We start from the raw sequence: 27132 nt of genomic DNA, 5'->3' as shown, positions 1-27132 counted from the left end.
TGGATGGTTTGGTGCGGGAACCTCAGGTAAGATGGGGGGAAGGCAGGGGAGGACACCAGGCAGGGAAGGACCCTGGGGAAAAGTGACTTGGGGAAAAGCTGAGCATGAGGAAAGCAGCCCCTCCCCCACCCCATGGCCGGTGCTACCTGCTGCAGCCCCTCGCAGCCCATGCTGGGCTGTCTTGAGCAGGCACAGACAGCCCCAGGTGGGCTGCAAGGGGCTGCAGCATGGGGCGCCAGCCACAGGGTGGGGGAGGGGCCGCTTCCTCCCCACCACATGCTCAGCACCAGCTTGTAACCCAGCCCCGCTGCCAGCCTGGGCTCCATGCCAGCTCTGGGCTCGTCCATCAGGGCTGTGCACGGCAGCAGCAGCTGCAGCCCTGCTGTTTGCCATGCCCGGCAGTGTTTGCCACTGCTGCCTCTGGGCTGACCGGTGTGCGAACTCCGGGCAGGCAGCAGCAGCAGCAGCAAACACTGCCCAGTGCAGCAAGCAGGGGGGCCGCAGATGCTGCTGCTATGCACAGCCCAGGCTGGCAACGGGGGTGGGTTACAAGCTGGTGCTCAGTGCAAGGGAAAAGCGGCCCCTAGACTGCCCCATGCCTGGCACCCCACACTGCAGCGACTCGCAGCCCACATGGGGCTGCCTGTGCCTGCTCAGGACAACCCCATGCAGGCTGCAAGCAGCTGCAGCAGGGAGCACTGGCCCCGAGGCAAGGGAGGGGCCACTTTTCCCCCACACTCAGCACCAGCTCCTTTCCTGCTGGACTGCAGGGTGGTCGGGGCTGCATGATGCCCCCTGCCTGTACCGTGGGGCTGGTGGGGCACTGGGAGTAAACAGGCGCAGAAGCCAGTGGGAGCATGGGGCCCACACCGATGTCCCAGGGCCAGTGCTGGTGGGGCCCAGAGCAGGGTGGCAGGAGCACGGGGTCCCAGCCAGCAGGGGCTCTACGGAGCCAAGCCAGCTCCCCTCTCTCCCTGCTGGTGCAGCCCAGCCTGGCTCCAGAGAGCCCTGCCAGCCTGTGCCCCACTTTGGGCCCCACCAGTGCTGGCCCTGGGACACTGGTCTCAAGATGGTGACCAGGGGGCAGGGCACCTGTCAAAGGGCAGAGCTACACAGGCAGCCCTCAACAGCTTGCCAAAACTGGGTAAGTGGTCTTCCGCCTGAAATAACTGCCTGCCCTTGCTATATATGCATGCACAGACAAACACACAGATCTTCACTTATAAAGACACACACACACACATTGATTTAATCTGCTAGAAATATAGAGACTCTTTCATGCATTGGGTCCATTTCTGTGAAGAGTTTTGGCCAAAACATGGAGGAAATATTTTTTAAATATCAAAATGTTTTAATGTTTTTTAATGAAATGTCTTATTTAGGAAATGCCGAAGTGTTCTCTAACAGTTTTTTCTGATTAAATGTTTTGACTTGGCATTTCATTTCAGGTTGAACAAAATAGTTGGACTTAAGCAAAATGAAATTTTCTTTTTCAAAAAATTTTGGAAAATTTCTGTTTCTATTTGAGTCAAGTCAATATTTTCCCCAATATTTCAGCTCATTTGAAAAAAAATCCATTTATCACCCAGCTCTAGCCAGACAAGGTCTCCCTCTGGAGATGCAGAGACATTTCTTTGTTCCTATAATGTGGGCAATAAAGGAGCTCCTAAAGGGTTAATAAATTCTTTTCCATGTGTTAGTTAGGTATTTCAGAATCGGTCACAAGCTGCACTTTAGTTATCTACTAAATGAAATTGAATTCTGCCCCTGGGAATTCATACACACTCATATACCCATGAGTACATATACACATGCATATACAATCCCTTTTACATGCACACAGACACTGCCAGAACTAGAAAATTAGGCCACTTGGCTGCCCTCAACAAGGAGCTCAAAAATGTCAATTGTTTTTTTTTCCTCCTTTGGTTTTTAATATGCCAATTGTAACTGAGAAGCTAATTTTCAAATCTGCCTCACAGCTTCCCAAAGAGCTAAAGTGGTTAGCACCATGTGAACTTTCAAATTGCTCTGCCAAGCTTAATGGGCACAAGCAATTTTTAAGTCATAACAATCTCATTGCTTTTATTGGTGCTATTCCAATATGTATATTTTTATATTCCAGTTTGATGGATTCCTTTCCTGTGTGTGTCTGTGTGATGTTCTCTCCCACTCCACTCAGCAGAGAGGCATTTCTATTAATTTGCACTTGGGAATGCTCACAGAGATCTTAGGTATTTCATTGCAGACGAAATCCTACAGACTTAGATTTTGCTCAGTCCTACTTGATCCAGCAGGTATCTCCCTAAATCTGGAGTGGGTAAAAGCTGTGCAAAGGGCTCAGAAGCTGACTCCTTAATCCTAGCATCACAGAGACAGCAAATAGCTTTGTATTAATGGGACATTAATGCGTTCAGTCATACCTGTTTCATCATAAGCAAGGAAACAGCCATGTCCTCTTGGCACATGGACTTATTCCAGATACTTGAGGCCTTTGATGCTGTTAAACTGCACAGCAATGATTCGAATGTAGAAAGGGTCCACAAGCACTCCCACCACTTTGTACTGCTCTAGGACTCCCTAGCCTGGATCATATAAGGGGAAATCGCAGCCGGGCTATCCAAGTCAACTTAGAAACAAAGGAACATGTCCTTTGTGCGAGATATGAAAATGTGTTGAATCTGCATATATGAATCTTAAGTTACTTTCTGTTGAATCTGTTAATGCCAATGCATGCATAGTTTTACTATATGTTTACAATATATTCTGTGCCTGCCAGTCTGACAGCATCCTTTTCCACATGTGTGACTGTGGAACATTTATTTGTGAATGCCTTGGGCAAACAGCACAGAAGCTTCACAGAAGTCAATGTTCGTGCATGGAGATGGAGGTGTTCAAGGAAAAGGGCTTTAAAGATAGAGATAAAAACATTTTACCTACCTCCAGGGATATGATTCTTTCCCTGCTCTTTTGCTCTTCAACCCATTTGTGATGTGTGAAGAGGTTCATATGCACAGGGCTGTCCTTAGGTCTTGCTGCACAAAGGGGTGGACACTTGTGTATACTGGTTTGTGCCACACCCAGCTGCACTGCCAGGAAATGTGTCTTGTTCCCACTTTGTGCATACCAAATCCAATAAATGAATCAATGTAACTGTCACAGAGTCCAGCAATAAGCACACCTGAGACAGGGAGACTAGGAGGAGCTCTGGTGCATGTTTGGTCCATGGTAAGGGACTTTGCTTCATTCTTGGAAGCCAGTGTGTACAGAGTGGGTGGGATATGCTTCATGGCCATTTTCCTGGGTGCAGCAGAAGAGTAGTTTAGACCTGCCCCTTGTTTGCTGGAGGGATGATCTGTTCTTAGATTGTGGCTGTATGGTACATGTCTAGACATTGCAAAGGCTCTTGAGAATGAAGGGGATAAAATGCTCACAAAAGCATAGGTAGACAAAACTCTTTGGGTAGAGGTGATATCTTTTATTAGACCAACTAGATAGTTCCAAACAAAGCTATTTTTTTATTTGCAAGCTTTCGGGCCCAAACGCCCTTTGTCAGGCAAAGAAGAATTCAAAGATTAAAATTTCTCCCAGGTATTAAATCAGTGACTCAGCTAGCCAGCTGGGGTAGCTAATGTTTTGCCTATTCAAGTGATAGCAGGCCAGATAGAAGTAACAATTCAAGACAGAGGAGTAATTATGTAAATGTTCATGTCCTAATGGAGAAAATCAGATTGACTTCTGCAAAGCAAGTTGTGTCTGCTTCATTCTCCATTCCAGTTTTGGATTATACTGACAAAAAAAAAGGGAATAAGGAAAAATAGATATACTCTACTGTGAATTTCCATCAAGTTTTTAACAAAACTCTTAAGAAGTTACTAAGGACATTAAGTCAAGGGGTGAGTGGCAGAGTCCTAAACTGTTCAAGAGGCAAACAATAGTATGTAAGAATAAACAGTCCATTTTCAATATAGAAGGCATGTAACATGGAGATTCTACATGATTGTATATAGTGACTATGTCAGTTACTACATTTAATAATGATCTGAAAAAAAGGGATGAACCGTGAAGTGGCATAAGTAGCAGATATCCCACAATTATTAAGGTTAGTCTATCCTGGAGAAGACAGTGAGCGACTTCAGAGAGCCCAAGCAAGTGGAAAGGCATCAGTATAGTTATTGAAATGTGAAGTAAACTAGATCAGAAGAGACAATCATAATGACTCATACATTTCTGGATACTAATTTAAACTAACTGAACATTGGGAAAAGAAAGATCTAGGCATCACAATGAACAGCTTGGAGAAGTTTTCAATCCAACATGCAATGTTGACCCAGAGAGCAATCAAAAGTTAGGATATATAAAAATGTATTAGAAAGCAATACAGAAGTCATTAATGTTTTTATACAAATGGATACCTGAGCCCAGAGCCAGAAAACACTAGCATACCAATAATCATTCTTCTACATCTCTGCCATTGTCTGAATTCTTTCCCTCTTTGCCAACTAGCAGATCTGTTGAATATGTTGTAAAATCAAATTCCATTAAAACCTTGACAGGAAACAAAACAATTCATCTTCCCAGGTTGTTCAATAGAGGGAACAATTTGCTCTGAAGAAAACAGTGTGCAGAGATATAATTAACAATTGATTGAATGTATTAATTGAATTTCAGATGGGATTCATACACTTACCTGTGCCCTGATGCTGCTAAACACAGACCTTCATGGACATGTAAGTAAAGCTTGTGAAAGCATCCACCCTTACAGATCTTTACATCTTCTGCTAGGATAGGCTGCCAGAAAAACAAATAGTTGGAAGAGAAAGAGACTACTCAGGAATCCTGAGACTAGGCAAGGGGAATGCATGATGGTATCTGAATGACAGTCCTAGAACCAGTGCTTCTATCTATATAAAATGGCAGATCTGAGATTACCCACTGACATCAACTGGACTAGGAGCTGGCCTTTTGTGTATAAGAAGTTATATATACATAGTTAATGAAGGTGCAAGTTTGCTTCCCAAACATTATGATGTGCTTCAGCCCTAGGTTGGAGAATTCAACAGAAGCAGTGAAGTAATTCTGTTCTCCTTCACCATTCATTTCTTGTTCTCTATTGAGATTGTCATTGATGGTCCTGACTGTGTAAATGCTTTCTGTGATGCGAGCACTAGAGGGTACATTCAACTGAGCTGCTTCTCCAAGGAAAGGCTCTCCACATGTCTGAATCTGAATTTGTTCCCTCATCCCTAGGACCTGAACTAGACTGACATCCACCATTTCATTTCACACATGGCACCATGCACCAAGCACTTAAAGCAGAAAGCAGTTACTCTTTGTGTGCCTGAATGGCATCTACGTAGTCATGTAAAAGATGTTTTTAGCACTTACACACAGATTATAATGTTATTACCCATGCAGCATGGATGTGAAGTGTATAAAGCTACTGAACTTGCACAGTAAGCTATGCACTGGATGGGCAGGTACACAGCCATGTATGCAAGTAAATCTGGAGGAAGACTGCATTCCCGTGTTTTAGCTCCTGTAGCTGAGTGGGTAAGGCCTTTTGTCCAGAAAGTAGGATACCCCTGGTCTACTCCCCCCTCACTCACAGGCAGTTTGAACTGGTTTGAGCATGATGATTTAGCCAGTTAATTGTCTATATTGCCATACTTTTGTCTAGACTGTATTTTCTTAGGTTACTAATGAGGCTGTTATGGGAGACAGTGTCGAAACACTTGCAGAAATCAAGGCATATCATACCCAGTGCTGTCTCACAATCCACAAAGCCCATCACCTATTGTAAAAGGGGAAGTCTGATTGGTCAAGCATGATTCGCTTTTGACAAATCCATGTTGGCTGTTTCTGATCCTCTGATCACCTTGGTATGCTATAGTAGTGGCATTCTACATTTGGCAGTCTACATGGGGCATGTCTGCATGTCACCCAACATCACCATACTGACATGGTCCATTGCTATAGGACATGCTATGGCGACCTAGCTATCACATGTGTCTACATGTGATCATCAGCTATTTCACTGTAGCAGCATGCTCCTCTATTTTAGCATGCCACTACAGCAAAGAAGCAGCTAAAACTAACCATGTGCCACACGCATAGTGCAGTACAGGCAGTTACTGTACCATGCTTTAGTTCTTCCAAAAGAAAGTACTAAAGCACAATACAGTAACAGCATCTCTGTAGGGTGACATGTAGACATGCCCATGGTCATGTAGGTCGTAAAAATGCCACTTAAGTACAGGTTGGCGTTCTATTCATGCATAGCCTCATGCACGTGGACAGCTACATACAGGTGAGCTTCTGTCTTTTCCCCTAAATAGCTCAGTGGCTAAAATACTTACCTAGAAAGCAAACAGAACTAACTTCTGGGGCATGCCCATACCAAAAGGCATTTTGAACCTGAGTGACTGACTTCCCAGCATAGTACTCTAGCCACCATGCTGCAGGTCAACTGTTTTCCAGTTCTTTTACTAGTGCTTCTTTTGAAGACAGTCCCCTGGGAAGCTATGACAGAGAGGTCTGTGAGAGATACCAGTACAGGGGCCAGGGGGAAAGGAGCAATCCAGCAGGTATGTGGCTCAGTGCACTGACTTCTAGCCTGGAATGGGGGAGGCTCTGGTGTCTAGGTGGGGCCCTTCCTCCCAGTAGGGGAGAAGCTCTCCCCCTGCACTGCCCTTCATCTATTTTTTCCAATGACTGTATTAGCGTCTCAACTTCCAAAGGAGCACTGGAGAAGGAAGAGAATAATAAATGACATGAGGTATGGTGAGTGGAGTACTGTGCTGGGATACCTCAATTCAGCTCCTCACTTGGTGAAAGAGGATGTCTAGTGTCCCAGGTGAGAGCCCTAGCCACTGAATTATGGGGCTAAGAGGGAGGGGGCACACTCCTTTCACCTGCTTCTTTTCTGATACTTAATCTAAGTCTAGTAGTCTTGGGTTCTGGCTGATTCAGTTTCTGGGCATTTGATCTTAGCCAGTATGGGCTGGTTGTTCACGATCAGCTTTTCCTCCTCCAGATGATTCCAAATGGACTTTGTATAAATTGCTCCAGTAGCTTCCCAAGTACAGAAGTCAGGATAACTGGTTTACAGTTCTCCAGATCCTCCTCTTTGCCTTTTGTAAGAGGGCACTATGTTAGCCCCTTTCCAGTCTTCTGGTACCTCATCTGTTTCCCACGACTTAAATATAATTGCCAAGGGCTCTGAGATCCCTTCTGCCAGTTCCTTTAGAATTCAGAGATGTAGATGGAGATCCCACAACCTCTCCAGGCAGCCTGATTCAGTGCTTAACCACCTTCATAGTGAGAAGGTTTTTCTTAATAGCCGACCTAAATTTTCCTTGCTGCAGTTTGTGCGATTTTTGCAATTGCTCCTTATCCAGTTGTCTCGAGCCACAGAAAATAGTATATTAACATCCTCTGTATAAGCACCCTTCAGGTATTTGAAGACTGTTGTCGAATCCTCCCTCTGTCTTCTCCAAACTAAATATTCCCAGATCTTTTGGCCTTTATCCATAGGTCATGTTTCCCAGACCTCTAATCATTCTTGTTCTTTACTGTACTCTTTCTAATCTGTCTATGTCGTTCTTGGAGTGTGGGGCCCAAAATGTGATCCCTGAACTAGACCACTTCCCAGATGAGGCCTCACCAATGCTGAGTAAAGTGGAAGAATCGCTTCACTTGACTTGTAATTGACACTCCTGTTAATACACCCCAATATGCTATTGACTTTTTTTTTTGCAACAAGACCAATGTTGGTTCATATTCAGTTTATGGTCCACTATAGCCCCCAGTCTTTTTCTGCAGTATTGCTTTCTAGCCAGCCATTCCCCAGCCTTTATTTGTTCATGTAACAGTTCTATCCTAAATGCAGGACCTTGTTCTTGTCTTTGTTGGTTTTCATTCAGCTGCTTTCAGGCCACTTCTCCAGTTTATCCAGATCATTCTGAATCCTAGATCTATCTCCAGAGTGTCTGCAACTCCACCCAACTTGGTGTCCTCTCAGATTTGCTAAGTGGGCTCTCAATCCAGTCTTCCAAATCATTAATGAAGAGGTTAAACAATATCTGATCCAGGACAGACCCATGGGGAGCCCCATTAATCACTTCCTCCCAATAAAACATCTAGTCATTGATGACTACTTATTGAAGTAATGATCTAACGAAGGATCCAGTCAGTTATGTATCTACCTACAGTACTTTCATCTGGACTGGATTTCTTAGTTTACTAATGACAATGCCAAAAGCTTTGCTAAAATCAAGTTATATCATATCTATAGAGCCAGTCACTTTACCATAGAAGACAATGTCTCTTAGGACAATCAGGTTCGTCAGACTGAAGACTTGCTCTTGATGAACACATGTTGGCTGTTCCTGATCACTATATACTCCTCCTGATACTTAGAAATAGATCCCTTTATGGTCTGCTCCATGACCTTTCTAGGTACTGAGGCCAGAATGACAGGTCTATAATTACCTGAATTTTTTCTTGACTTTTTTAAATTTGGGCACTATATTTGCACTTTTCTAGTTATCTAGGACCTCACCCAATCTCCACAAGTTCTCAAACATAATAGTCTAGTGCCCTGCAATTACCTCAGCCAATTGCTTGTGTACTGTAAGATGCATCCTGTTTTGTCCTGTTGAATTGAAGACATCCAGCTTCTGTAAATAATCCCTAATGTTCTTCCACTACTCTGGTCTGCTTATATCTTTCCTAATCCTTGATGTCAACTGTGCTTGTCATCCACTAACTGACCTTATTCATGAAGACTGAAGTAGAAAAGGCATTAAACACTTCAGTCTTGTCCACATCATCCACCACTCTATTGCCCTTGGCATTTAGTAAGGGACCTACACTTTTCTTGGTTTTTCTTTTACTGCCTACATACTTTCAGAATGCTTTTTTATTGCCTTTTATGGCCCTTTTACTTCTGACATGCTTTCAGAATGCTTTTTTATTGCCTTTTATGTCCCTTCCTAGTTGCATCTCAATTCATGCCTGGGTCTCCCAGATTTTCTCCCTGCACACCTGTGCAATAGTCACACTCTTCTCTAGTACTGTAACCAATTTTCCACTTTTTGTAGGATTCCTTTTTGAGTTTCAGCACATTGAAGATGAGTTGAAGCTGTTTAGGCAGGCTGGTCACCTACTGCACTTCCTATCCTTTCTTTGTACCAGAATAGCTTGCTCTTGTACCCTTTATATGACCTCCTTTAAATATACTCAGCTCTCCTGAACTCATTTTCCTCTCAGACTTGCCTTACAGGAGGTCCTGCCCACCAGTTTCCTAGTCCAGTGTCTTTATTCTGCTGATTTCCTTCCTTCCCTTTCCTTAGGATCTTGAACTCTCTAATTTGTGGTCACCGTCACCCAAGTTACTGTCCATCTTCACATTATCACCAGTTCCTTCCTATTTGTTATTAGCACATTGAGAAAGCTTCATCTCTAATTGGCTTCTCCACTCTACACCAAAAATTTATTTTTGATGTGCACCAAGGACTTGATAGAAATGCCTGTGCATGTTTGTGTTACCTTCCAGCAGACATCATAGTAATTAAAGTCCCCAGTGGAAATCAGTTCCTGCAATTTGGAAACTGCTGTGCATTGTTTAAAAAAATTCTTGTTCACCTCTCCCTCCTGGTTTGGTGGTTGATAGCAGACATTCACTGTGCCACCACTATTGTTCTCCACTCTGACCTTGACCAAGAGATGTTTTCAACAGGCATACCCCTCACTTCGTACCACACCTTAAAACAACTGTATGTCTTTTTTTATTGAGAAAGCAATGCCATTCCCTTTTTTCCTTTATCATTCTTGAAGTTATACCATCCATGACAGAACTCCAGTTATGCCAGCAATCCCACCAAGACTCAGTTATTTTAATTAGACCATACTGTTATGATGTACTAGGATTCCCAGCTCTTTTTGCCTATTACCCATGTTTCCCACATTGTTATATACATTTCTTGGATAACTAGCTATTTATCCTGATCATTTTCCTCTGAAAACACTGTTAAGGCTCCCCATATTCTCTCCTCTTTCTTGGGGTCACTTGCTCTTTGCTTACTTTTGGCCTTTTGCCTCCATACCCCATTGAATCTAGTTTAAAGCCCTAATCACTAAATTAGCAGGCCTGCATGCAAAGCAGCTTTTCCCCCACTACATCAAGGGGACCCTATCTATGTCCAGCCGTCCTTCTTCCTGGAACATTCTGGTCAACAAGTCAAGGCCCTTTTGGTGAAACCATCTACACAAGCCACATGTTGGTCTCCAGGATGCATCTGCTTCTGCCTGGGCCTTTACTCTTGATGGGAAAGATTGAGAATACAGTTTGATCCCCTAAACCCTTCACTCTTGCACCCAGAGTCACTTTTGATCTTATCAGGGTCATTCCTGCCAGTGCCATTAGTGCCTAAGTGAATGAACATGGAGGAGTCATCCTAGTCCTTCAGCATCCAACACCTGTCTTGGGTTTTTATCCAGCTACAATTTTGTGCTTATATGCATACACTGGGTGACTCTACATTGCTGTGTACCTCCCTGGCCAGTGCATAGCCTGTACACATTCAATATACACCTGAATGGTTATGTGTCCACACTGCAGGGGTAATAGAGGGTAATAGAATTGCAAACCATGCATATGGGCCCAATAAGCCACTTATCACAAGTGGGGTACATCTACACAAGATGTTTATTGTGGAGCAAACTAACTGGCTGCATATACACATGCTTGGGGGTGCGGGAATGTGTTTAATTCAAGCAGTTCCCAAGCAGGCACTCTAATTAAAATGGTTCATGTGACCGCCTGGCCTCAAACAGCCGTTCATGTGCTGCCTTGGCCCGGAAGGTTGGTAACGGATGTCCTGAGATCTCTTGTAAACCCTGACATAGATACTTATCACCTAGGTGGCCACCTCCAGACTCTCCTTCCACAACTTTGAATGTAATTTCAGTGGGGGGGCAAACTGCCAAGGGCTCCTCAGCATTGGGTAGTCCTCTAGACAGCCGTCCATAGGGCTCCACCTCCCCTACACCCCAGCCTCATGCCAGCCTTTGGCGAGTCACTGGATCTTGTTGGCCGTTCCTCCAATGCAGTGGTGCTCTTGACCCCGACGTTCTTTTGAATCTTGTGTCCCCAGCACTTTCTCCTATGGTGGCTCAACTGATGTACTATCTAGCCCAAGCTGGGCCTCCTCCTACCCTAAGCTGCCTCAAGCCGGGAACCGAAAGACCAAGCAACAAACAAACAAAAAGAAAAAGAAAAGGAGAAGGACGGAAAGGAGCTGCCCTGCCAGTGCCTCTCTGCTGCGCTCTCTTCCCCTTAACTGGGACTTCTTGCTTGCTAGAGGACTTAGTCCCTTGGCATCATCTATCCTGCCACACAACCCCTCCAAAAGCGGGGGGGGCGGGAAAAGAACAAAACAAAATTACGAGTTGGAGAGGGTCTGCCTGGCTTCCTCCCCGGCCCTACCACTAAGATACAGAGGTGCCTCCTCATCATTCTCTCTACGATCTCTTCGCCTTCATCTCTGCCAGTCAGTACCTGAGAACTCTCTGGGAGTTGGCCCATCATCTGGTCAGGGGTGGCTAAGGCTTCTCTTCCGGGGCCAGTACTCCCTTCACTCTGCTAAATGCAGCTTGCGGAGTCACTCTCCCCCAACGTCGTCTGAGGTGTTCTGCTTCCAACACCCCGCGATCCTTTCTGGTCTAGTCAGCCACTGCTTGCGCTGTGGGCTGCTGCCAATCCTGTTACTGCCCTGCCGGGATTTTTCTTTTGCTGCTCACACCAGTTTCCTCTGGTGCAGAGAGCCTCCTCTGGTTCTCCTGCCTCCCGGGCACACCAGCCTCCACAGGTGCAGAGAGCCTCTGCCGGCTCTCCCTCCTCCTGAGCACGCCGGTTGTCGCTGGTGTAGAGAGCCTCTGCTGGCTCTCTCTCCTTCTGGGTATGCCTACTGTCACCAGCGCTGAGAGTCTCCAGTGACTCTCTCTCCTCCTCTCTTCCCCAGCCTCCGCAAGTGGTCCTTTTTAGTCCTGCCGGCCGGTGATTGCCGATGACATCACCGGCCGGCCTCAGCTGAATAAAGGCGCGGCTTACGACCCGCGTGGGCTCCCTCCTTCACTCCAGCTGCGCCGTGGGCCCTGCTGCAGGTAAGTGTTTTTTTGAATATTTTTTTTCCTTTCGTGCATGGTCCCCACCCTAGGAGCCCCCGGTGTGCGGTTTGGGACTCTTTCACCTGATCGTCCCCATGACAGCTCACCATTTTAGAGGGACCTATAGAGTGGCTATACCAGGATGGGTCCTGCATGCTGCACACTCAGCAGGTATCTCTCTTGTTTTATTATCTTGCCCACCACAACTTGCTGTAACTGAAAAAGGTATATTGGGACATGGTACCTGAGTGAAGAGAGTTGGCTGAGCTCAGCATAAGTCTAGATGTCTATGGATCTTCTGTGGGGCTCCTCCTCCCCTACACCTCACTCTGTTCCACTCAGGTGTTCTTGTCGGTGCTTGATACAGACTCTGGGCTGTGCCAGGCATGCGCCCTCATTGCTTGGGTAGAAAGAGTCGGGGACGGAAAGGGATTGTGTTTCCTACAGTCAGCATCTCTCAGTTGAGTCCACCGTATTTTGCTGGAGTTCCAGTGTCAGTGGGGTTTGGCTCATGTAAAGAAACAAATAAACTAATATAACTCAAATGGCTATGCCCCTTTTGGGGTTGACACAGCCTTTCATAAGAAGTTCCAGGTTGGTCTAAGCCAACCCTGTCTCTGGCTTGCCCCCATGTGTCCCACTGCCAGTGGCAGGTGCTGAGAGCTCAGATGAGCTCATTATCCCCTGCACCTGCCACCTCCTGGCCGTAGGAGGTGCTTCCCATGCTTGCTTTTTCCTTCCTCTCTGGAAGCAGCCTGTGCTCCCACAGGGCTGAGCTCTGACCCTCCCCCAGCCTGGGAGCAGGGCCTGACAGGTGTCTGCTGCATGCCAGCTGTCTGCTCAGCAGCACAGCAGAGCATGCCTTCGGAGTGTGGCTCACCATTTCTCAGTGAGCCTGTCTAGGAATCAGCCACCTAAGAAGCCTGTTGATGGCCATCATCCCAGTGAATACGGATCTCAGCCTGGCACCTGCTATAGACCCCCATCTTTAGATTGGTGGGAGCACTTGCTGCCTTTTGCTCTGTACCCTGGTGTATCCATGTTTGTAATCTGGTTGGCACCTCCTCTTCATCTTTGCATGAGAGGAAGTCTTCTACAATGTTTTTCTTGCCTGGATGGTGTTGGACTGTAAAACGAAAAGGTTGTAGTGCCAGCACCCATCTGGTGGTGCATGCATTATCTGATTTGCAGCCTGGAGCCACCTAAGTAGTTCTTGATCTGTGATCAGAATGAAGGGTCTCCCCAACAGGTAATAGCAAAACTGGTTTACGGGCCATTTAACAGCTAAGCATTCATGTTCTAGTAACTTATAGCTGGCATAGACAGTTGGATGCTTGATCCCTTCTTTTTCTTGTATCAAAACAGCCCCAAGGGCCACCCCAATACATCCATCTGTAAAATAAAGGTTTGGTTAAAATCCAGAGTATACAAGACCAGTTTTTGGCATAGGGTTTGTTTTATTTGTTCAAATGCCTTCTGCACTTCTGGATTCCATTTAATCTTGTATTGCACATTGGACCTAGTGAAGTCCATCAAGGGTGCCACTATTTCCAAAAAGTGGGGAATTGATTTACGGCAGTAATTTGTGAGACCCATGAGGGACCTGGCCTGCTTCTTTGTTACTAGCTGTTTCTAATCTTTTAAATCCTGCATTCTGTCCACTAATGGTTGTATCTTCCCTTGTCCCACTTGAAAACCCAAATACTGAGTTTCTTTTTGGGCCAGCCTACATTTGCCTGGATTGGCTGTTAATCTGGCTCACCACAGCTCTTGGAGTACCTTACGTAAGGCCTCCAGGTATTGATCCCAGTGTTCTGATAATATAATCACATCATCTATGTACACAGAGGTGTAGACTTAATATGGGGTTAGTAGACAATTCATTAAGTGCTGGAATGTGGGGGCCATACTATGCAGCCTGAACGGCACGTGGCAAAATTCAAATAATCCCCATGGGATGCCAAAGACCATTTTCTCATGGTCTTCTGCAGCCATGGAGATCTTCCAATACTCTTTCATCATATCCAAAGTGGTTATGAACTTAACTTGTCCATTTTGTTCAATCATCTCTCCCACACAGGGCATTGGAAAATCATCAAATTTAACTACTGCATTGACCATTCTAAAATCTATACACAGGCATACACCTGTCCTTTTTAGGGATAACCACAAGGGGGCTTTGCCACTGACTTCTGGACTCTCTGATAATTTCCCTGTCCAGCATTTTCTGTAGTTCCTGTTTAATGGGCTCATATAAATGCAGTGGAATCCTACGCCAGGTTTCTCTAACCACATGACCTGGAGGGTTGGTGATCTTGTGCCTGGGTTCCATGCAAAATACATCAGAATATTCTTGTAATAAACCTGGGAGTTACCACCATGGTACAACATTTGTTGCTCACCCAGTGTAGCTTCTCTGACAGATTCAGGCTCCTCTGGTGGCAGTCCCAATTCTAAGTTGTCTGGGAAAGGGGTTATTAGGAAACCCTTGTGGTTGTGCCACTCTTTTAATAGATTTATATGAAATATCTTTTAGAGAGGTCTGTGCCCTGGTTGGATGACCTCATGATCCACTGGCCCAACTTGGCACAATATCTCAAAGGGACCTGCCATCTTGACAGAAGCCAGCTGTTCTGGTTGGGTACCATACCAGAACCCTGTCCCCAGCTTTAAATGTGCATTCTCAGGCCTTGCAGTCATAGTAAGATTCTTGCTTAGTCTGGGCTCTTTGGAGGTTTTCCTCCATTATTTTTCTATGCTTGATTAACCATTGCCAAAGTTCTGTGAGGTGCCCAGAGACTTGAGCTCCCAAGGCTCATTGTTGCTGCCAGTCTTCTCTGACCATGTTCAGCAGGCCCCTGGGCTGATACCCCTCCACCAGTTCCAAAAGAGAACATCTGGTTGAGGCTTGAGGAGCCTCTCATATTGCAAACATTAACAGAGTTAATATCTGATCCCACCTTTTTGGCTCCTGGATGCATTTCTGCAGCATGGCCTTCATAGTTTGATTGAACTGCTCGACGAGGTCATCAGTTTGGGGATGATATATGGAGGTGCAAAGGTGTTCTATTCACAAGGTATCATACACCCCACACATCACTTCAGCTATAAAATTGTTTCCCTGGTCAGTGATAATATCTTTAGGGAAGCCCACCCTAGCTACCCATTTAAGCAACCCTCTGGCTATCCTGGGAGTCATTGCAGACCTTAGTGGATCCACCTCAGGGAATCTTGTCTCATGATCCATGATTACCAATATATATTGGTAGCCTGGTATATATACTGGTAGCAATATATACTGGTGCTTTTGGGAAGAGGCCTACTGATATCTAGGGTAGGGGCTTGACAATAGGGCTATATGCTCAAAGGACTTCCCAGTGATAGAAATCACAATCAGGGGAGCTACTAGAGGCTTTTCTCCTGATGGTTTCCGGCAAACTGGGCAGGTCTCACTGTACTACCTGACCTCCTTGTGTAGTCCTGGCCAATAAAACCTCTGCATCTAGCGTGCCCCCATTTTATCACACCAGAGATGTCCACCCAAGGGGCCATCATGGGCTAGCTGTATTATCTCAAGGATATTGCTCCAACATCTTTGAGCTACTAGGAGCTGAACAATTTCTCTTTCCCTTATCTATTCTATAAGGGAAATCATTTCTAACTTCAAACCGAGGAACTTGGCTTGCTTTCTCCAGCTGCAGAAGCTCTTCATTACATCGGACCAGGTCTTCAATGTATGTGTGGTGCAACACTGATTCCTCCATCTAGTCCGCCTAGAATTAACCCAATTTGTCAATTCCTTTGAGGGATCTCAGGGGCCTCTTTGTCTGAGGTTGTCTCTCCAACTAACCCCTCTGTGTGACAGCTTACTTCAGGAGCTTCACAGCCTGCTGCAGCTGCTTGCTTTAGGGCATGCCATGAGACCTCCTGAAAAATGGGCCAGTCTCACCTCAAAATCATACAGCATGGGAGGTTGTTGGAGATCCCAATAAGCATCTCATGGGTTTTACCTGCTACCTTGACCCACAGTCTTCTTAGCTGATATGTTGTGACTATCCCATGCATACAAGCCACTGTTTTCTTGCCAGCAGGAGTCCCCAGCTGCGGTGTTAGGGTGCCAGCATATATCATCAATTGCGCACATCCACTGTCTACCATAGTGGTAATCATCCATCCACCTATGTATACATCCACAGTGAGTTGTGGGTGTGCCTGTCTAGGACACGCATGTCTGAAACTATAGTCTATTTGTTCCTGTTCAGTGTCATCGACTGTTTCCAGCATTCTATGGGGTGGGTGATGTCCCAGATGCTGACCTAAAACACTCCTTGAGCACTTCCACGAAGAATGACTGGACAATCCACACTAAGTGCACTTATCCTCATGGGATGTCACCCCATGCTTATTGTCCTTGAACTCCCTTCGAGCTGGGAGTGCAGGATTTCATGATTCTGTTCTTGTCCACATTCTCTGGGTGCGTCCTCATCCGTCTCTGTAAAGACATCAGCTAACTTAACCACCTCCTACAATGTATCTGGTTGGTGCCGCTTTACCTACTTTTGGGTCTGCACCTCGAGGTCCCAAATGAACTGCTCCAGCACCACCATGTTGGATATCTGGAGATTCAGTGCCTCTCCAGGTTTCAGCCATTTTGTGGTCATGTCTCTGAGTGTCTGAGCCAGTATCAGGGTGGGGTTTCTCTCCTTTATTCTTCTTTTCTCAGAATTGTAACTGATAATGCCTGGGGGAAGCCTCAAGATGGTATACTATGGCTTCCTTAACCTTCTTATAATTGAGAGCATCAGTTTGCAACAGAGCTCAGCATGTGGCTTGAGCACACCCGGTCAGCAAAGATCCTAAATGGATGGCCCACCTGCTGACGTTCCACTCTGCTGTGGAGGTGGTGCACTCAAAAGATTCAAGATAGGCCTCAGGGTCATTTTCTTTTCTCATTTTCATCATTCAATTTCCCATGGCACTGGGCGTTCATGACCTGCATTTTGGCTAACCTTTCTGCCAGGTCTTTCTGTCATGAAAACAAGGTTCATTGGGCATCCATGTTGCTTGCTCAGGCCTGGACCTACTGCTATAGCAATTACAATATGGTTTCTTGTGGCTGTAGCCTGGGGGCTATAGGTCCGGCCATGCCAGTGGAGGAATCTTCCATCACCTTCCCTTCTTGGCCCACAGGTTAGAACCGGATCCTCGCAGATCCTATGCAGCCCTCCCAGGCAATGCACCAATTGTAGAGGAACCCAGGTCGAACGGCTACACCAGAACAGGGCCCACATCCTGCATGCTCAGCAGGTGTCTCTATTGTTTTACTATCTCACCCACCACGACTTGCTGTAACTGAAAAAGGTGTATCAGAAGGTAGAACCTGAGTGAAGAAAGTTGTCTGAAATTGGCATGGGTCTAGATATCTATGGATCTTCTGTGGGGCTCCACCTCCCCTACACTCCACCCTTTTCTACTTGGGTGTTCTTGTCAGTGCTTGATACAGATGCCGGACTGGGCCAGGTGTGTGGCCTCGTCACTTGGGCAGGAAGAATCGGTGATGGAAAGGGACTGCATTTCCTAGAGTCAGCCTGTCTCAGCTGAGCCCTCTGGATTTTTCTGGAGGTCCACTGTCAGTGGACTTTGGCCGTGGTAAAAAAAAAAATAAACTAATATAACTCAAATGGCTGTGTCCATGCCTGCCTTTCAAGCCTTCTCTTGGCCTAGCAGGATATATCAGTCACCTTTCCTTGAGCAGCCCAGCTCTTCAGGTCTTGCCCTTTATCTGGGCTAAGCTAGAGTGGGCCAATTCTTCCCAAGGCAAACCCCTTTGGATAATGTGGGACCAGGGGTGTCACAAACCCTGGAGTAGCCCCAAAAGATATGTGACCTTCTACAGTCAAGCATCAGTCAGGATTCTGTCCAGAGAGCTGGAGTGGTCCTAGTCCTTGGGTCCCAGTCTTCTGTCTCCATGGAGAAATGCTGCACTCGGTCCGGCCTGCATCAGTGTTCCCCCTCTCCTGGGGTTGGCACAGCCTTTCATAAGAAGTTCCAGGTTGATCTGAGACAACCCTGTCTCTGGGTTGTTCACACATGCTCCACTGTCGCTAACAGGTGCTGAGAGCTCCAGATGAGCTCATTATCCCCTGTACCTGTCACTTCCTGACCCTAGGGAGCACTTCCCATGCCTGCCGCCTGTCTTCTTCCCTGGCTGCGGCACATGCCCCCATGGGGATGGAGCTCTGACCATCCCCCCAGCCTAGAAATGGGGCCTGACAGGTGGCTGCTGTGTGCTGACTGCCTGCTTGGCTGCACAGTGGAGCATGCCTTTGGCACAGAGGCTCACTGTTTCTCTGCAAGCCCGACCAGGGATCTGCCACCTGAGAAGCCTGCTGACGGCCATCATCCCAATGTGTACGGGGCTCAGCCTGGCCCCTGCTACAGTCACATATATTAAGTCCCCACAGATTTAAAAATAGCTGTGGGAAGCTTTATCTAAACCTCATGCAACAAGGTTTAGATAAAGTGCCATTTTTAAATGCATGGGGGATTATACACATGACACAGCTGGAGCATTCTAACTAGAACTTGGAGGAGACTTGATTAATCAATTAAGTTGATTAATTTAATTAGAATGCAAAGCAGCATGTAGATAGGCGGCCATTAGTTCCACAGTAAACCTTGTGCACCCACAAGTGTGCCCCTATTAGACTGGAGTAAACTAATTAACTCCACAGAACTACACGTGTAGATGCTGCCCTGGCTGGCTAGGGCACAAGGTTGCTTAAGTATGGGGGCTGCCTGCAAGCTAGTCCCACACTGAAGCACCCTTGTGTCCCAGCCAGCCCCTCCGCAACACATTGAACCAGGGTGGGAGAGCAATCCCAAGCTAGTAGGCTGACCCCTGGAGCCCCGTCAGCTCCAACCAAGCTCAGTGTGCTGCGGTCTCAGGTATACACACACCTAGGAGCAATAAGCTCTGGATCAATAAGCTCTCGTGTTGACTGTTTCACATTAATTGCATGTGTAGGTGCATCCCTGGAAACTGTTTTGAGCCCAGTGTCACTGCAAAGGGACCTTCAAAAACAAAGTGTAAGTAGAATGGGCTCAGGCTGCTCCCCTAATGGAAGACTGGTTTGAGAACAGCAACTAACTATTGCAGGAGATTATATACCAAGTGATAAAAGATTCCCAGAGCTATACATGAAGGAGTTATTCCTAATTGATAATGGATATGATCTAGGGGTTCTAATAGGGGAGAACACTTTTGTAATGGATATAATTGCAGCCAGACTATGTATAAGAGGGAAAATGTAACTAAGTAGGAGAATCATATTTGAAAGCAGAGAACCCTGAGAAAATGCCTGGGACTGCAATCTCAATCAATATAGTGCCTTTCACTCTGGGGGGATAACTGGAACCCTGATGCTTGGGTCTGTTGTTGTATCAGGTTCCTGAAATTGTTAATTTGACCCCAGAATGGCTCTCTCCATTTATCACTGTTATCTGATCCCCAATCCTGTATGCCAAATGTGCATAATGTGAAATCAGGCCTGTATTCCTGCTCATGGAAGTGCTAACTTCATCAGTCTCAGATCTCCCAGTTTTATTTTCCTTGTCCTCTCCTAGAGGTGGTGATTTCCAACCAGGAAAGAAGTAGAAATTAAACCATTGGACCAAGGGAGTCCCTATCTCCTACATGTATCACAGGGATATCCTACAAATACCTTTTTATACACACAGTTGTTAATTGCCTTCCTTGTGCTCCTGACACCTCCTCATTCTGGGTACTCCTCTGACTGCCACTGACCTTGCTTCTCTTCCACTACAAGTTATTTCAGCACAGAGAGACAGTTGGTACATTTTGGCACAAACCTGTTGTACAGAAATTCACCCCACTTGTTTTGTGAGTCTGTAGACAGCATCTATTAGGTCTGTCCACTCTCCAGCCCTAGCCCCAGCTTAGAGTGTGCCCTGGACTATCTATCCTTAAAGCTACATCTTTGAACTTGTGAGTAGCAGGTTGGCAACTTGGGTAGCAGTCCCCAGGAATGAAGCAAATGAGAAGGCAAGCAGAGAAAAGGGGAGCTGATCTGGGAGAAAGGGAGGGAGGAAAACCAGGAAGTGATATACAGAAGAGGAAATAAAGGAATAGCAGAGGTAGAATAAGATGGGGAAAAAGCAAAACAAGCATGAAAAATAAACAAAATACAATGGAATAAGGAAAAACTGTACATAGTGGAAGGGAGAATTAAATCAGAGGAAGGAAGCTGGCTTGGGGAAGATGGTTTGGGATTTGTGCCCTGTTTGCTTTCAGCATCACCCTGCATTTTCCTGTCACCATGTTGGCATTAATGGAACACTTATCTTGGTCATGACAACAGAGGTAATTTGGAGTCCATTACTTTTAGGATTTTAACATCATGTTTACTAGGGATACCTTGCCCCTGGCCCCACAGTGATTGCACAGAGCTGCACAGAGAGCATAGGCGTGACCCAGCTCCTTCTTCCACTTTAGTGGCAGGTACACCAGGAAAGTTGGTGAGGGGTTGTACTTAAGTACAACACCCCTTAGAGGAAAGGTGCAGATCCTTACTGCCCCCACCTCAGGTTTGTGACTCACCCTTCAAATCTTAATTCCCCTCAAAAAAGTTTTCTGAAATCAAAGCTCCTGCACTGCACAGTTCTGGGAAACCATTCCTCATGGTGGTGAATCCATGTGATGAGCTGAGATGCCCCTCCCTGAAGAGCTTGTTACTGGAGGGCAGTGGGCTTCAGAGGAGAGAGCTGGTTCTTGTGGACGGCCAACACTACAATAACCCCATGCCCTGTAAGGAGCACAACTGAAAATCCTCCTCACCAGTATCAGAGTTGCATTCCCTTACTGCCATTGGAATGGGTGAAGGCATTGCTACTCCAATGACATGGCTTGTGAAAAAGGAGCCAGCTGCTGTGGGCACAGTTCTGTAGTACATGTTGTTTTTTCCTCTAAGGACAGTCTTGTCACTGAATTATTTTTATTTTCCTTTAAAAGTATTTACTACTACATTTTTAGTAATAGATCAGATATGACTGAGGCTCTGAGAAGGCACCTCCTTCTTCCTGTCTTGGACCAACTCCATTCATGCTTTGAGAGTAGATTATCTTCTCCTTCTCTTGCAGGGAGAGCTAGCAAATAAGGTGCTAAAGAGAGAGAGATCAGGTCCACAAAAGACTAGACATAGCCAGAAGCAGCAGTGGTTAAACAGCTTTTCAGATGCAATTTTAGACAAGCATACATTTGAGACAGATATACTTAGAGTGAGTTAGGTTATTAGGGACAGAAATAAACCATACAGCAGAAGCATGGAGAAGGGCCTGAGAAGGGCATTAATGTAACTATAGGACTGAAAAGAATAATTAAATGGACCGCAAGATAGGATAATGTTTAAATAGGGGCACAGGGAAGAAATTACAGAGTAGTGAAGTTGTAAACAGCAAGTATATCTCACTGAGACAGGCTTCCTATGAGCTGGAGTACAAATGCTATTTTTTTAACTTTGCATTCAAAGGCTACCGTAAGTATAGCCCTGCGATTTCCCAGAGCTCAAGTAACCCACTGACAACAAGTAACCCAGTGACAGGTGAATCTGAGATTCTCAGAAGTAGTCTGTGTCATACAGCTCTGACAACATTATGTTACATACCAGACAGTAGATTTCCAAGTGACTGTCAGCACAATAATTACAAGTGGAATAAGGTGATTTGTGCCCTTGAATATAGGTTTGGCATAGGACTGTGGAAAAAATTTACATATTATGAATCTTTGGAATAAAATTATTGGAGCTGATTGAAATTTTATCATCAAAGGCATTTTTTAAATGTCAAATTGTTCATTCTTTGAAGAAACAAAATTCCAAAACCTGCCAAGAAAGATGGAGGTTTTTCAAAGAGCACTAATTGTTTTCCTTTGTTTTTAATTGGGAAACTGGATAACATCCAAGGTAAATTTCAAGACATTTCAAAAGAAAGTTTTTTAAATATCCAGGAAAATGTGTGTTTTTTTCCTGGATTGAGGCAGAAAAGGGTCTCTTCACTGTGAAAGTTCTTTTCTTTATTCTTCTGCATGTGTAACATTAATTTCTTCTTCTCCTTCTTTTCCTCCTTTTTTTCCCTTCCTTCTGCTCCTGGACCCTCTTTCTGCTCTTTAATCCTTTACCAGGTGGTAAGTGAAGTCATTGTAGTGCTTTGCTTTGAAACAATGGCATTTGATTTATTTTCTTCTGTGCAAAAAAAGGCATTTTGTTTGTGTGTACCTAAATAATTGTGCAGTAAAACAATGTACTTTATAAAGTATCCAAATGACACATTTCTGAGGGCACTTTTCCCCTGGTGAGCTCAGAAAGACTGTTCTGTTCCTAATGAATGAAGTCAGTGGCAAAACTTGTGTGGATTTCATAGGAACAGGATTTCCTCAACTGTAATGTTCTTGATTGAACATGAGTATCTGCATTCATATCAATGATATTCAGAGCACCTGCCCTGACGCCACATTACAGCAGCTCCTAAAATATGCTAAGTGCTTCCTCCAGCCTGTGTTCTTTCCAATGGGTTTCCATGAATCAAGAAATCATCTTCTAACTAAAGGTCACTTACCAGAAAATTCTGCAAGGGGAAGTGATCTTTATAAATACAATATCTGTAAATTATCTGCCCTATCATTTTTTATTTTAAAACAGATTACATGAGAGGTGGAGTGGATGAGTAGGGCACATTTAAATGGCTCAATCTACTCTCATTCCTAATTGTTTTATTGTAGATGCTGTCATAACATCCCCAATTAAGTTATTTTAATGTCACGTATACCTGCATTTCAGCCTATTACTGCACATACCAAAGCTGTGAAAAATATAATGAGATACTGCTTGTTCAGAAGGCATTAATGTCAATTGGTTACTGGCATAGGTGTGCATCTGGAATTGGCTAGTCTCTTAAAACCCTTAATTCTGATATAACATAAGTCAAGACTTAAAAAACAATGAGATTGACTTAAAACGGTGAGCTATACACGGGCATAGAAGAATCTTTCCACCATAGTTGCACTGGAAAACTGAAGATGGAAAAATATGAACAATGGTTCAAAAACAAATAACAGTACAAGTAAAAATGCTCCAGCATACAGCTCTTGATTTTTAAACTAGTCTTGTGATTTTGAGGGCCTGATTGATGATTTTTTGCCTGCCAAAGGTTGCCAATATTGTAACCCTTGAGACTGGATTATATGTAACTTTATATCAGGGTGGGCAATTATTTCGGTTGGGGGCCAGTTCAGTTTTGGTGAGCTATCTAGGGCTGTACACATAAAATATTTCAGAAAATATCTTTTTAACAAACTATAAATAAACAAATCATATAATTAAAATCAAACATATACTATATCATATTTTAATTTCAAAATTTTTTTGCCCTGATTTAAATTTTTTTGAGTAGTGAATATAGAGGCAATTGCGTAATAGGGAATGCATGCACCAGAGCTTGCCTGAGTGGTGCAGTGCAGGTGCGATCCACCCCACCCCCCATCCAGCCCATGGCTGCCCCCAGGATGATCCGCATGGGGCCAAGCCCCAGTTGTTTCTACCCTGAGTAGCCCACACTGCACTTCTGCCCACACCCACGCTGCACTCACCGATGGCCCCAGCCCCAGCCAGTGTGCACAGCTTCCTGGCAGGGCTGCTCCTGCTGCAGCCACCCAGGTACTGCTCAGCTCCTCCTCCTACCACTGCTGGGCGAGACTCCAGCTCCAGTGCCTTCTACCCACTCAGCCACCTTCAGGTAGCTGATCATTGCACCAGACAGGTGGAGTGGGTGGAAGACGCCTGAAGTTGGAGCCCCATACACTGGGACAAGAGCTGCCCAGCTGCAGCTTCCCCTCTGCCTGGAGCAGTGCAGCAGTAGCTGGAGGAGGAGCAGGAGGAGCCACTGGAGGCAGGGGGAGCTGTGAAGAACTGGGGCTGCTGCAGCAGGAGCAGCTCTGCTGGGAAGCTGTGTGTGCTGGCTGGGGCTGATGCCAGGGCAGCGCCATCAGTAGATGCAGGCAGGAGCATGGCACAGGTTGCCCCAAGCAAGAGTGAGCAGGACACAGCCCCATGCAGAGCACCACAGGGGCAGCCATGGGCCAGTTACAATCAGTTGGTGGGCTGGATCTGGCCTGCAAGCCATATTTTGCCCACCCCTGCTTTACATGGGCCTAGTCTTCCTTAGTCTGGCTTGCCTGAGGCCCACAAAAACAGGCTCTATGCCTGTTTTGTTTTGTTTCTCAGATCTAGATTGCAAATCCTTTGGGTTAGGACTGAGCTTTCCTTATCTATGCAGTGTACAGCACAGTGTCCAGCAAAGGCACATACCGAATAATAAACCAATTAGCTGTTTTCAATAAATGTAAATGTTCACACAAAATGTATGGTAATTTGCATGTGCAGTCACCATGTCTATCTATGTAAGTTGGGAAATTTACTGTGCATATTTCCCTATTTAGTTATTTGTGCTCACAATTGTGTGACTTAGGAATCTGTCATATTTCAGCCTATTGGTGTCCTTTAGGTTTTTCATAGATCGATTGAGAGAGAGACAGATATAATTAGGCAGGTCTACATGTGCCCCCTGTGGTGCAATTGTTACTGTGCCATTTAGCACTTGCTTTAGGAAGTACTAGATGACAGCGTAGTAACAGCCGTTACTGCGCCGTCCTGGTAGAACATGGTTATTTTTAGCAGCTACATTACTGTAGCGATGTGCTATAACAAGGTAGCTCATTGTTATGGCAATGTAGTGTTGGTGTCATGGTTTGTTCCTGCTGACGCTACGTAACCATAGCAACGAGCTACATCGCCGTAGTGCATCATTACGGTGATGTAGCATCTCGTGTAGGTGCATTCACTGTGGAGTAACTCCATTGAACTCAGTGGAGTCACACTGGTGTAAAACAAGTAGAGAAGATGCCAAGTTTCAGACTCTTTGTTCATTTCAAGCTTTGTGGCTAAATCTCAGCTGGTCTTTAGGCTGCATCTTGTCTCTAGCATAAAGCTCATGTGAAGGGTTCATACTCATAAATTCTCCAAGGACTGGAACCCCCACATCAGCAGAGTCACTCAGTCACGGCTAACTATAGCCTTCAGGTTGAAATAACATCTATGGACTCCACTTTCGCTGCACTTTTCCATAGGTCCACTGGGAAAGCATCTACCCATCCCTGTCCCCTTCAGCTACACATGTGGTGGCATAGAAATTCCTGCAAGCCTTATGGTGCTAGGGGCCTTCTGTGGGTCTGTATTTCCAGAACTGTTCCATACCTCCTCCTTAGAAGCATTAGTTTTGGTGAAGACCCCACTGATTTCCCATGGAGAAACCATTTCCCTGTAATCCCTCACAGTAGACTCATGCATATATTTAGTCTATAGTTAGTTAATTAGTATGATTGCACTGCTCAGTTTCCCCACTCTCATTCATCATCTTCTTCCATTTTGCATTCTAGAAGGCTAAGGGGACAACACTGGTTTCTAGCCAGGAGTTCTGTTGCAGATGACACGTGGTTGCTTATGGATGTGTAAAAAACAAAACAAAAGACACAGCACTTTAAACTTGGTGTACTACCATGCCAAACCCAGCGCATGCCCAGAAGAGGCATTGCATTATTTAGACCAGGCCCTCCCAATGTCTGTATAGATTGGGCGCTTTAGGGGAGCTTTTTTGGCTCTTTTATCTAATAGTTGATTGAATCAATTTTAGATAAAAGTGCCAAAAAGCTGAAGTGCCTGATTTATACAGACACTGCAGAACCAGCTTGAACTAAGGTGCTGCTTCTACCAATAAAGTGCATTTTTGGTTTTATTTTTAACATCTGTAAGTAACCTATAATGCCCAGTGCACTTGGCCCTGGGCTGGCAGGCAAGTGATGTGAGATCTATCCCCCACTCTTCTGTCAGTTTCCCAACAAGCTAGGTGTCTTCTAAGTATTTGAGTTTCTTCATCTATAAAATGGGATGGCAAAATGACCCATTACTGCTTTACAGAGGCAAAAGACCATACAGGCCAGATGTTTGGCTGAAGTAAATTGGTGTTGCTCCACTGATTGCCTGGAGCAATTTGGGAAAAGCCAAGGAAGCCATGTTGTTCCATCACATCTTCTGATTCAGTTTCAACACTGAGGCAAGCCCACCAGGTCCACAGAAACTGCAGCTGTTGCTAGGAAGAGATGACACATTATAGGTGCTGCAGTGCCAGCAGGGGCAGAAGACCCCACAGTACCACATGGCTGAGAGGTCAGGGTACAACTTCTATAGTGTGCATTGCCAGACACCTGCCTCATGTACTTTTGTGATAGTCTTGCCAGGCAGAGATTCATAAAAACCACTCTGATCCAAGAATTTTCTCCCCTGGAGCTCCCTGAACCCAAGCAGTATCTAGGAGTGATAAGAAATCAAACTATGTGAAATAAGAAGCCTCTCAAGGTGAACCCACCTTGAGAAAAGATTTCAAACTACAGGAAATATAGTAAGACCCTCCTTTTCCAGATGATGTGTTGGTTAGTTTTAGGCCTCCTCACTTTAAAACTTGTCTGCCATAAGACCAAACAGAGATAAGAAGAAAGGGGGCACTGCTCTGGCAGGAGCATCTTTATATTCAGCTCCTAGCTATGTCTCAATTGCCTCATTTTTCTTCTGAGCAAAGAACTTTCCAAATTGGCACCACAATACACCTTTGCTGATCTGCCAGTGGATCAGTTCTTTTGCTTATTTCTTGTTCTTGTGTTGAGCCACCTAATGATGAATGTGACCCAATCTCCTTAGCAAGAGGTTGTACAGCAGGCTCATAGCTAGGGACCTACTCAAATCATGATTGTGTGGATTGTGCAGAAATTGTGAAATTGGGCAACCTCCACAAAATCCACGGGACCCCCCCCCCCCCCAAAAAAAAAACTAACACAAA

The 27132-nt window shown here is 45.3% G+C and overlaps 1 protein-coding gene across 1 annotated transcript in view; it reads left to right on the top strand.

Moving 5' to 3' along the window:
- Positions 1 to 27132, top strand: part of PSD2 (pleckstrin and Sec7 domain containing 2) — a 269100-nt gene that overhangs the window by 171102 nt on the left and 70866 nt on the right. Inside the window, exon 7 of the mRNA XM_019506603.1 lies at positions 4672 to 4730. Within this exon, the coding sequence (XP_019362148.1) occupies positions 4672 to 4730 (59 nt within the window). The remainder of the gene's footprint in view (positions 1 to 4671; positions 4731 to 27132) is intronic.

Source organism: Gavialis gangeticus, unplaced genomic scaffold (assembly GCF_001723915.1).
Source record: "Gavialis gangeticus isolate Ggan-Ray unplaced genomic scaffold, GavGan_comp1, whole genome shotgun sequence".
Classification (NCBI taxonomy): domain Eukaryota; kingdom Metazoa; phylum Chordata; order Crocodylia; family Gavialidae; genus Gavialis; species Gavialis gangeticus.
The sequence above is the reverse complement of the archived record's forward strand: the minus strand, read 5'-3'. Positions and strand labels throughout refer to the sequence as shown.